The 13,034-nt window shown below is 45.1% G+C and overlaps 1 protein-coding gene across 4 annotated transcripts in view; it reads right to left on the reverse strand.

Moving 5' to 3' along the window:
- LOC308146221 (ELKS/Rab6-interacting/CAST family member 1-like) overlaps nucleotides 1-13,034 on the reverse strand; it is a 127,192-nt gene that overhangs the window by 103,965 nt on the left and 10,193 nt on the right. For all 4 annotated transcript variants that reach the window (XM_080517933.1, XM_080517932.1, XM_080517931.1 and 1 more), the window contains exons 3-4: nucleotides 12,632-12,709; nucleotides 12,295-12,450 (exon numbers count right to left, since the gene is read on the reverse strand). In XM_080517933.1, the coding sequence (XP_080374059.1) occupies nucleotides 12,295-12,450; nucleotides 12,632-12,709 (234 nt within the window). The remainder of the gene's footprint in view (nucleotides 1-12,294; nucleotides 12,451-12,631; nucleotides 12,710-13,034) is intronic.

Consider the following 13,034-nt stretch of genomic DNA (forward strand, 5'->3'; position numbering starts at 1 on the left):
CTGTTATGATATTTCAAAATCAGTGATGGATCAGTGGAGAAAACACAACGCAAACACTGAGTGAGGCGGCGTACGTGTAAACACAGGAAGGCATCCCAACCAATACGACTCACCAGATGAAAGCAGAGTCTATTGTAAGAGTGTGTGTGTGTGTGTGTGTGTGTGTGTGTGTGTGTGTGTGTGTGTGTGTGTGTGTGTGTGTGTGTGTGTGTGTGTGTGTGTGTGTGTGTGTGTGTGTGTGTGTGTGTGTGTGTGTGTGTGTGTGTGTGTGTGTGTGTGTGTGTGTAATGTCACAACAATGTCCTCCGGCGTTTTTAAAATGCGTCACACACAACCTGAACCGGAGCCAGGTCATCGCCGCAGGAGTCATGGGAGAACTTTCAGGAACAATGCAGGTTGCAGAGCGCTGAGAGACGGTCATATGAACGAAGAGCACGCGCAAAAGCAAAGGGGGGGGTGGGGGGGGAGGAAAAGTTGGGAGGTTAAAAAAGACAGGAGATGCTATCGCTCGCCTGAAGCTCTCATTAATCAACGAGGAGAGGGAAGAGATTAAAGAAGAAAGGAGGGAGAGCGAACAGCTTGTGCGATACGAGAGGAGGAAAAAGCGGGCCGATAGCGATCGCAAACACAAAGTTAGACTCGTATAAACAGAAACACGGCGGAAAGGCTTTGATGGGAGGCGGCGGGACCGAACGCCACGACAGCGCAAAAGGACAGCGTCCCTCCTGAGTCCTCATTTCCATCATTTCATTTAAAGACTAATGTTTTTATAATGTCTTAATCATTCCCCATCTTTGCTGTCGCTGACTCATGCGACTGCTTCACTTACACACACAAGCCGATGCTGACATTTCTAGAAACCCCCCCCCCCCCCTGGAGACAAAAAAAAAGAAGCATCTTTTCTTCACTTTAATGTCATTTCTCCGCCTCAGTCCTCCCGCTTCCACGTCCGTCGTGACGTGCAAACACCGGCCCACCCATGCGATCACGATACGCCACAGGAAGCCACTTGGACCAGTGATTCAACGCAAAGTTAATTAAGCGACTCGCAGACGATTAACCGACGACAACTTTATTTATTATTAGGCTCGACCGGAGGGGAAGCAAATAATGCAAGTGAACTTGATGGGTGGCGTAACGGTTGTACGAGCAATCGCTCAAAACACGTCGAGTGTGAATCTTTTTTCCTGAAGCGGTGTGAATAAATAGAAATATTTTCTTGTTTTTGACTCCATTACAGACTAAAACTTTTCACCATTTTTTAAAACTCTTTAGTTCCTGGAAAATAAAAGTTTTGAATCCACGGGATCTTCCTATATTTGGCTGCTATGTCAAGTTCTGCATTACAACAAGCTGCAGGTGCTGGACGAATGCTGAACGCTGCATCTTGAACGCATTTCTGTAAGAAGGATTCATGTCCAGAACTACTTGGACGACAAGGTAGAAAAATATCCTCAAAACACGCAAAAAGACGATGAAAGCTCATCGCTTTTGCAAAAATATCTCAGGAAGGACAGTTTGTTTGGTCTTTGTTGTTGTTTTTGTTTCCGTCGCTTCAATTGCAGAAGCTACACGCATATTATGGACAGTGTTCTTGCGAAATAAGCTGAACTTAAACGTATGCATCATGGTTGTGGCTTCACATGAGCCTTCACATGAGTAAATCTGCCACATCTGAATCCCGAATCATTTAACGTTTAACGTTTAACGTTCTACATGTGGAATCGTAGTCAAATCCGCCCAGAAAGTGTTTGAATGTCGCTGATTTGATAGGTACGCCTTTACTTTTAGCTTGAGCCACTCATCAATAAGGAATAAAGATTCAAGTGAGAGCATAATGAGTCCTAAGTTTCAGCCCGTTACGAAAGAATTGAGAGAGACTCGTGAATCATCGAAGGCAGTATGGTGAGCCAAGAGGACAGAAACACACGCACACACACACACACACGACTTGTCTCATTACAGCAGCCACACACACACGCACACACACACACTCAATAGCCTCCAACAAACAAATGTAAATCAGTGCAGCTGCAGCATCAAGTCGAGCAAATACAGTATGAACAGTCACACATATGCATGACTTCAAAAGGTTACATACGAAGACTTTATATGCGCACACACACACACACACACACACACACACACACACACACACACACACACACACACACACACACACACACACACAGAACTGGAATGTAGAGTTGAGAAATGCCAGACCACGAGAGAGGGAGCGTGGGGGGGGTGGGATCATAGGAAGCAAGAAGAAAATAACACAAACAGAGAGGGAGATAAGGAGGATGGGGGGGGGTTTGAAAACAGCGCGCTAATTGTGTTGGGCAGGAATAGAAAAAAAGGGGAAGGAGGGAAAGAAAGCGCTCGGGTTGGAAAATGAGTTATGCTTTCCTTCTCAGTTTCTGCTGAGTTGTCTTTAAACAGTGTCACCTTTGACCCCCGTCGGACACTTCCTGATTCCTGGGGGGGGGGGGGGGGGGAATCAGGCCATGTGAAACCAAACATGTAAAGAAATACACCAAATTGATTCCAGCCAATAGTGAAGTGATTTGCATTGTCACCTCACAGAAACAAGGAACCTTGTTTGGACCTGTGGAGCTTTTCGACATGGAGTTTGACGGATGTGGATTAAGTGGCTGCAGTTGACTTCATGCATGTATGATGGGATTTGCTGTGGATTCATTTCGAATTATAACGATTAAATATCATTCATCTTTAATCGATATAAATCACATTGCCTTTCCATGAGCAAACAGACTCTCTCTTTTTCAAATCAAACATTCATCCAAATTATTATTCCCTTGTTACTCATTTTTCAGCAGCTACTAAGACAAACAACTGAGAAAAGTCATCAGAAGCCCAGACAAACTTCTGCTTCTCCTGAATGTGGTATTTTAAGCTGGAAGTGACTTGATGAAAAGAAAACTTCTTCCTGCACAAACTTTCAATTTGAGCCATTGTGAGCTGCAGATGAGTTAATCGCATTAAACTTTAATCAGACTAATCATGATGATAGATTAATCCGCGTTAACGCATCGACGCGTGTAAGAAAAGACAAAAGAAATCTTTGAAAATTAAAATGGCACAGTCACAACATGATCAGAGGGGAAAGAAAACAATTAATCAACCTTCGTGTAAAAAAAACTAAAACCCTGAAAGTAAAAGTTTCAATCTCTACGTGTTTGGTTAAAAAAAATCCAATAATGGACAAAACATGCAAAAACCAAAGATTTTAGTTTTTTTAATATATATAATTACCAAACTTAGATTTATACTAACAATCAACACGATTTTGCATGTTTTCTTATTGGTTTATGTATATCTTGTCATTACTAATGTGTTTTGTCATTATTCAGCTTAATAGTTTTTCTTAGATTGAATCGAGTAAATAATATGACATCATATACGACAAGGAAGAGACAAAAACTTAAAACTGCGAGGAAAGAACTACCGGTACTGTAAAAATCAGGCTAAGAAAAGGAGCAAACAAGAGTAAATACAACTGCAGCAGAAACGCTGACATAAATAAACCCCCTAAAGCCACTGCAAAAAAAAAAAAAAAAGAACTAATGATTACTTTCACTTTGATTATTTTCTTTCGACAGCTTCTCGCTGTATTTTCACTTCAGTTTTGTTTATTAGCACTTTCAAATTACATAACGGCGAAAACCGACGCAAATTGTGTGAAAATGTGAGGAATAAATAGGATGACGAATCGGGATGAATAATCTGTCCTTCAGATGTCTGAGGGGAAGACAGACAAGCAAGCAAATGCAGCAAGGTGACCGCAAAGTCAATTAAATCTTTTGCAATTGTGTGTGGGGGGGAAACAAACAAACAAACAAAAAACCTGATGTGCTAAAAGAGCAACAGACGACAGAAAGAAAAAAAAAGTAATGATGGCCTTCAATGTGATGTCATTTCTGCTCGTGGTTAGAGGAAAGAAAATCCGTTGGTGAATACAGTGACAATCCCTCCCTCCCTCCGGTCACTGCTCATCTGTCGCTCAATATTAACCATCTCTCCGTTATTACTCCTCCATCTCATCCCTCGCTCGCTCCGCTCTCGTCGGGTGAGTCATGCTGCTTCCCCTCGCCGTTGCCGAACAGTCACACGCTGTGACGGAAACACGCGTTCGCATGGACACATAAACACACACGCACGCACACACATATCATGATGGGAGGCAGCGGTCATGCTGTGTGTGTGTGTGTGTGTGTGTGTGTGTGTGTGTGTGTGTGGCTGAGTGTGTGTGTATGTGTGTGTGTGTGTGCGATGACCGCGAGCAGTTTGAAAGCATCGCCCACTCAGGCATTAGACAACAGGCAGATTAGCACACTCGCTCTCCTCTTCCTCGAGAGGATAAAGGTGGAGGATGAAGAACATAATGAAGAGGAGGACGTTATGAAAATGAAAAGCAGCGATGGGCTCAAGTAGCCGAGGGAAATTACATGTTTTTCCCCTGGACCGCGAGCGGACTGAAGAAAATTATGATGTGAATGCACACCAAAACAGAAGATGGGGGACAAAAATACATGTGAGTGAAGAGAAGAGAAGAGAAGAGAAGAGAAGAGAAGAGAAGAGAAGAGAAGAGAAGAGAAGAGAAGAGAAGAGAAAAGCATGAAGGAATTTGTATATGAATAAACAGATATGAAATGCAGAGAGAGAGAGAGAGAGAAAGGGGGGAAAAGGAAAAGCAGAAGAAAAGGGGGAGTGACTGAGCTGTAATTCTGTTCATTCCCCAACAACACTCTCTAAACTCAGCCCTTATAAGGAAAGACATGGCTACCGCACACACACACACACACACACACACACACACACACACACACACACAGAAAGTGGAATGAGTGAAAGGGAAAATTCACAAAATCACAGCCTTGCATGAAAGGAGAGAAAAGTGACCCAGTGTTTCCTTTCGGTTTCAGCCCGTTCTCGTTTTTGTTGCGTTCCACTGTGAAATGAACATTGTGTCTCAGTTTAAAAAAAGAGGAGAACCAGACGGAGAGAGGGGAGGGAGAGAGAGAGAGAGAGCTACTTTGCTGTCCCTGTGCACTGAAGTTAAAAGTTTTATAAGACGAGTGAGTGTGGAAGTCTCCTCCCTTTTCTCTCCCTCGCCCTCCTCTCCTCTCCTCTCCTCTCCTCTCCTCTCCTCTCCTCTCCTCTCCTCTCCTCTCCTCTCCTCTGTGCTGAGTCTCGCTACATTACTTGCTTCCTTCTCCACTCTTCTCTCCGTCCATCTGGATTTTTTTTCTCTCCCTTTCATGCCATCCCTCTCGGTATTTACCTTGCTCCCTCGCTCTCTACCTCCATCTCTCTCGCCCATCTCTCCATCCTGAGTAAGTCAACACACACAGGTTTGAAGACCATCTGTTACTGATGAGCATTCACGTGTGAGAAGCACACACACGCACGCACGCGCGCGCGCGCGCACGCACGCACGCACGCACGCACGCACGCACGCACGCACACACACACACACACACACACACACACACACACACACACACACACACACACACACACACACACACACACACACACACACACACGCTATGTTTCCATGCCGTCAAGGGACTTTGCATTGACTTATATTCATTTCCTGTGGATTTACTCTGATTACTACTGGCAAAACCCTAAGCGCAATCTTATTGGGAGTTTTTAGTCAAACCTTAAAATGTGGCTGCACACACACACACACATGCACGCACACACACACACGGAACACATTTCTGTGCCATATGGGGACTGCACACCGATTTGCATTTATTTATTTATTTGCGATTTCCTCCAAACTAATCTTCACCTAATCCCTTAAAAATGTATTGATTTGATGTAACGTGGAAGCTGAAGGTTCACCTCAGTGATGTAAATTTAATCTCCAAGGGTCAATACCTCATCCATATGTCCCCATGTTTACAGATCAACCAGGACTACTTATCACTGCTGGAATAACGGAAACTGATTTTGAGGCTTGAACAGCTTGAATGCTGAAACACACGATCCAAGATCCAACGGTGCCGGCGAAGAAGAACCGAGGACTCATATGATCACAATGAAGAACAAAGAGTCATCGATCTACACGGAGGAGACGGAGACGAGTCGTGGCTGCAGGTGACGGGAGAGATGTGTCAGGAAGCGACGGAGACGTGATCGTTGCTGGATCTTAAAACAAAACAAGAAAAAAAGGAAAATCTCTTTCAAGCTTTGCCGAGCCTGCTCCCCATCCCCTCCGGGATCGCCCCGTTGTAATATTAACAGAGACAAACAGAGTCACGTGTCTCCGACTGGGAGCGTCGGCCTCTTCACAGTTGACTGTGCAACAGCTCGCCTTTACACTACATTTGCACACAGGTCTTATTCTTCTGGGTTTTCCTTTTGTCTGCAGTGAGACTGAATGAGACATCGGAGAAACAATTCAATTCTTGAGTCCAACTCATTTGTAAATCGCAGCTAATAACACAAAACACAAAAATAACAAGAAAAGAGTACGTAGCAGAATGTTTTGGGGGGGGGGGGGGGGGGGGGGGTTTGAGCTGGATATAAGAAGTGGGATTTTTGAGGAATGTGCAAAATCTGTGCAGAATCCCTTTGCGCGTTTCTCTCCGTGTGTCTGCACAGTCAGCCTTTTCTCCCCAACTCTCTCATTCCACAAATCCCTCTCCGCCCCTGCCTCGACTTCATCGGTAACTCCCGTCCCAGAGAGTTACGGCGCCGGTTCAGGATCGGCCAGCAGCCGTCGCGAGCTTAAAAAGTCCAATTCGTCACCATTCAGATTGGACGTGAAGGAAATCTGTAATTAGCAGAAGCACACTGGACACCAAATGGCTGGAGGGGACAATGAAATATACACCGCGCGAAACAATGTTCATCTCGTCAGATCAACTCCTTCCTTATTCATTGGAAATGTCCCTCGCCCGCCACCAACCTCGACCCCTCCACCCACCCTCCTCTCCGCCGTCACATCTGCATCCATCAGTCGCTCAATTTTCACCACATTTCAATCCGCTTTCCTCGCCCCAATCTGTGCCGCCCATTCATCCCCCCCCCTCTCTTTTCCTCCCCGCTCCTGGCACTCGTCCCCGGTTTGATCTATTCCTCCTCCCTCCCAATTCCCTCCTTCTTCCTCTGCACATCTCATGCATCTTTGCATCTCAATCCATCTTCCCCGTCCGTCCTTCCAGATCAACCAGCTCTCTGGTTTATTTGTTGCGCGTCTATGACGGCGCACAGTTTGCAATTCCAGGCATTTTTGTGGCCAGCTGGCACCGAAAGTCTCGCTGGAAACATTTATTTTTTTCCTTTTTCTGTACAGTAAACGGGAAACTAACACAGGAAACAATTGGCAGCGTCGATTTCTGCTGGTTTTGAACTAATTTGAGCCTACGAGGACAATTTCTCTGCCAACTTCAAAAGTAATGAAATTGGACGAGCAAGATGCGCCACTTGAATCCAGGTGTAATAACATTAAGTGCTGGTAATGATTATAAGTCTTTCCTCTGTCGGCACACAAACTGTCGGTCTCGTCTTCTATCGACTTACAAATGCGCCTCATTCAGTATGCGCCACAAAAACAAGTGAGGAACTGTCTTATGATGTGATTCTATAAAACAAGATGATTGAAACATTCCCACTGCAGCGAGGGAGCAGAGCCGCGCTCCGGTGGCACCATCCACTTTACACATTAACCCGAAGGCCTGATTTACCCCATGGAGTGGAAAAATCCACCCGAGTGCCAGTCCCAATCTCTTCCTCGTCCCCGCCCCTCCCTCGGTGCGATTTCACCCTCCGAGCTAAAGAGAAAAGGAGGGATTATGAGAGAAAGGGGAGCGTTAAAAACAATCTTTCTATCTCGTCAAATCCTCTCGCTGAAGGCGAAGCGTCACCCAGGTGTAACAGGCACTGAGTTCCGCTGCCTGTTTGGATTAACCTGCTCCTTTACACACTCACCGCCACCCTGTGGCGCTTTAGTTCTAACCGAAACGAAGTGCGATGTTGGGACTGATTTAGGGATTCACCCTGATGGAGTGGTTAGCGCTTGTGTCCCACAGTGTGAGTCTGAGCTCGGGGGGAGGGGGGGCTTGTCTGTGCAACAGCATTTGCATGATCTCCCTGGATGGTGAGTGAATGAGTTTGATTGCACGTTCCAGAACCTCCTTTATGGAGAAAGATTCAGGTTCAGACCTCCACGAAACACCTGCTTCGGGACAGAATATATTCATTATGGATGTGTGTTTTCGGTGAGCCGCTCCAGGCAGGAGCAGCAGCTGGAGGACTGCGATACCGGTGTCATTCGACCAATTACAAGCACTTGATGCGGCATGTAAGCTGGCTCAGCTGTGCTTAAAGAGAATCACGCAATTAGATGAGGGTGGGCTTTCAAGGCCAAAATGCACAGCTAGTTTTAGAAAGATGCATTAATATTGTGCAATAGTGACGCATGGAAAGGTAAGGTTAAAAAATCCGGTTGTACAAAGAAAGAACAAAAAGTCCGACTCACTCAGATTCATGTAATAAGACGGTGAAAAAAAATGTTTTCTCGCACACCTCTACATGAGCACCTTCACGATAACATTGAACAATTAAAGTAATTGAAAACAGTGCATTTCCTTTTCCCAACCAACACACACACACACACGCATACACAAATGCACTAATGAACACTGTGTGTTGCATAACACCGTTGCCAAGTACCTTCATTTCCTATAAAAATGCAAATTGCTGCATACGAACAAAACGTACTGATAGAAGTAGTGAAACTCTGCGACTCTGTGCGTGTGTTTTGTGTGTTGTGTATATACAGTATATACAGTAACATGAAAGCTGGACGTCCACAGACACACAGTTGTGTGCACAAAAGCCCCCATTGTCCTGACACACATGTGAGCCTGCCAACAAGGAGGCAGATTCCCTCCTGGTACTCGCTGCTCTCGCTCACATCACTCACGCAATACAATCTCAAAGACAGCGTGCATACACACACACACACATACACACACACACACATTGTGTACATGTTACCAAGCACAAGCGCCCATCTCAAACACGCACACAGACCCCCACTGCGTCAATGTCAGTCGCACACATTCAGCGACAGGCTGCTCCCGACGTCACACGGCTCGCCTGGACTCCACGAGATGACAGATTGCAACCAGCAACCGCGGAAAGAGACGTACAATGCGGTTACTGTTCAGCCCGTGTGATTCAGTGCCGGGGCAAATCGTGCACAAAGAGCAAGGAGCAGGAAAAAAAAAACCAAAACAACAAACTTTAATTTGGTTAAGCGTATTAATTACAGTCCACTCGATATTTTGATTATGCCGCATCTTTTTATAATGCCGCGTTAAACCCTGGATGCCGTGGGTGCAGTACCCGTTGTTTATTTATAGAACAGAAAGCGTTGGGAGGATGAGAAAGGAGATTGCAAAGAGACAAAAGCTGTTTTTATTCTGTATCGGAAACAGATTAGCAAAAATGAAGAGGAGGATGGGGGAGAAGTTTAGAAAGTTAAGCTTTCCTTTTGCATTCCGGACATTCCTTCGTTCTTTTTTTTTTGTCCTTTCAGCGAGACACATTGTACGTACCTGCTGTGATCAAACAGGCGTAACGAACGGAGCGAACACATTCACACGCACGCTCCCGCAAATGACAAGAGACTAAAGCGAGATTCGGTGCGCTGGATAGGACAAACACGACACACAACGCTGAGCAGAGTGGACACCGGTATAAAGACGTATGCGCTTGTCCCACCACGGCGTGTCCCGTTCTGTTCAGACCGGTTCTGTGGCGAACCTGCTCCACAGGCCCAGATGGAGGGAGGAGAGGAGGAGGAGGGAGAGGAGGAGGAGGGAGGCTGTGAGGGAAAGCGAGTCTGACAGTGGGAGAGAAGTGATGAGGCCCGGTGAAAACAGAGGCAAGCAAGAAATGAGTGGAAGGTGTGGGACGTTAAAGTAACAGAGTAACAGCTCGTAGTCGTAGAGGGAATAATCTAAATATATTTGAATGCCGAGCAAGGAAAAGACCAGAAAACATGAACCGAAAGATTTAGTATGTAGGTCTAAGTATAATGTTGGAAATGACCAGAAGGAGGCTCATCATTTCTTTTCGAACAAACACATTTCCTTCATCATGCGGTGCAATCAGGGGAATCCATACAGTTCCCTGGAATGGCTTTGGGATTCTTATTTCTTTGGATAAATTTGACTCATTTTTGCAATATTTCACAATAAAATGTTAAATATGTATCTTTATTTGATCATGACATCATTGGCTTGGATCGTTTTTAAGCTAGATGACCTTTAAAAGGTTCTCTAAAAGGTTAAGAAGATTTAACCAAAAGTACTCAGGGGGAATAATTCTACATCAAGAGGGTTAATTCAGTGTCAATAGGTGACACAGCTTTGGCATGATAATTATGTCCCAAATCTTACTCTAATTACAATTAACAAACAGTGCAAGTTGATGAAGTTTCATGAATTGAGAATAGAGGTAAAACACATTTGACAACACTATGTTTCCACGTCATTCCGGACATTCTGACTCACATTCTGACCTAAATATCAAGATAAAACCTCCTCCTCATATATTGTTGATTAACAGGGACCTTTTATGGTCTTGTAATACATCAGCCTCAACAATACAATCAATTATTTATTAATTGCATCTTACATTTATAAACCTGAGAATGGAGATATGACAGTGTTTGTTATGCCGGCGCTGTGGCGACACTAACATGCGAAACAAAGGCAAGGCGGGAGGGAAACGGATGAAGGCAGCAGCTGGCGGAAGGCAGGTGAAGATAGTGGGCCGAGCATGAAGAAGGAGGTGATTCAGCGAGGAAGTGTGGAGGAGAGAGAGAGAGAGAGAGAAAGGAGGGAGCAGAGAGAGAGAGAGGGAGGGTGGAGAAGATATGAGCATTCCTCAGCAGGGGCGTGAGCCGGCGTGCATGTACGTGCGTGTGTGTCTGAACTCACACGTCCTTAAATATTACAGGGAGGTAACTTAATTCAACTCCTCACGCGGAGACGATGGTGAAGATGTAGAGAGGTGGGGGGGAGGGAGGGAGGGAGGGAGGGAGGGGAGGTTAAATGAAGGGAGAAACGGCAGCAAAAAAGAAATAGTGAAAGCAGGAAATGAAGGCAAGGATTGAAAGTGAAAGGAATTACAAAAGAGAGAGTTCAGGAGAGATTTCCCAACATTAGAGATGAGAAAATATTCCTTCGTGCCCCGACATGTGCACCGACTCTCGGTTAAAGCTCCGGGCAGCACCGTGCGTGAAGGACGGGAGGATTTGTTTTATACAGCTGGCGGCAGGCCAACGACGTGATGGATCTATCCAATGATGATCTTTTCTATTGTTACCATCCGATCTGCTCTCAGTTGAGGCTCCAGTTTGACTGGATGTGGAAAAACCCTGTACACTTTGAGCGTGTGAATTTAAGGGTTCCCACACAAGGGGCACGCAAAACTGGCTGAAACTGTTCCCTTCAAAATAAAATCCTGTGATGTAATTTTGCACTCGTTTCCAACCATGCCTTTTGGAGTTTTGGGAACACCATCAAAGCCTTAAATAAAAAAATAAAAAACCCACGCAAACCCCACACACGAGCAGGTGAAAGAAACCGAAATGCAAATATGATTTTCCTTTTAAAAGAAAAAAAAAAATGAAAGGAGCAATTACTAAGGACGCTGTGCGCTGGTTCGGTGATGACAACGTGTGAAACGAGGCGCCGAGGAGCGGCGAGTGACTTGCGAGCGTGCGTGCATGTCATCTCTTGTATAATATTTCATGGCTGCTGCCAGACGAGCAGAGGCTCCGTCTCATCCAGATGGCCTCGGCACCAACAGGCAGCTGGGAGTCCCCGACCAGGCGGCCCGTTTCATCCGTTTACCTCCAGGACCTCCTTTTATAGCAACAATCAAAGTCCTCCGGAGCAGGCACACAAGATTTTGCATGAAAGGTGTGCGAGGAAACTGCAGGTCGGTGAGGGTAAAAAAAAAAAAGAACTACAAAATCCATGGTTGAATCTAAATAAATTTGAGCTAAAGCAACAAAAAAAACCTCCTGGCTTTGTGAAGTTTAAAGGAAATCCAGGTCCTGGATGAGTGAAATGAACAGGATATTACATGTACTCCCCCTCCGTCGCTTAATTTGTTCTTGGAACGGAGCGACGAGCGACGGCAGCCAGTTCAGAGATATAAATAACGGCAACTCGCATGCGGCGGGATGGTGCGTCACAGTGAAAACACACGCAAGCACTGGCGAGGCAGGCTCACCTGCGTTTCGTCCTGCACCACCCGGTACTGCTCCTTCCACACCGTCATCTTGGTGGCTTCGTCCTTCCTCAGCGCTCGCTCTTTCTTCAGCTCCGGACTCCAAAACGTCTTGATGGAGTTCATGGAGGAGCTCAGCTTGGACTCTTTGGCTTCCAGCTATGAGAAACAAACATTTTGATTTCATTTTCATTAGTTAACACAATAAATACATCTTTAATTAGAGAGTAACTTTCATTTTCTAGCTATAATGCTCATTTTTTAATTCACACATAGACAAATGATATTTTACTCATAAAATGTAAAAATTGATGGATTTATCGACACAGATAGTCCTTACTTCTCTGCGCAGGAGTTCGTTCTCTCTCAGCACTTCTCTTAACTGAGTCTGCAGGTCGGACATCGCACCGTCCCTCACCTGGTCACAACACGAGAATAAAACATATTCATAGTCATATCAAATGTACTTTTCTCTCAATTACACATTGTACAGTAGGACCAAGGTACTAAATGCTGTTTAAACGAAAGCTCAAGAAGTTAAACATCTGTGATATTGGTCAGTTTTACACCACCGAACATTGACATTTCATTGTATAAACGGTATATGATTCGGAGCCGTCCAATGGGAAGAGGAGAGCTGACTAACGGTGCAGACCTCGGTCTATTTAAACTCACTGTATGAATGCCCACACTGTTCTTGCTTTATTTGGTCGAAGGGGCGACTTAAGAAGAAAATAACCGTT

The sequence above is a fragment of the Blennius ocellaris genome (assembly GCF_963422515.1).
Source record: "Blennius ocellaris genome assembly, chromosome: 22".
NCBI classification, from domain to species: domain Eukaryota; kingdom Metazoa; phylum Chordata; class Actinopteri; order Blenniiformes; family Blenniidae; genus Blennius; species Blennius ocellaris.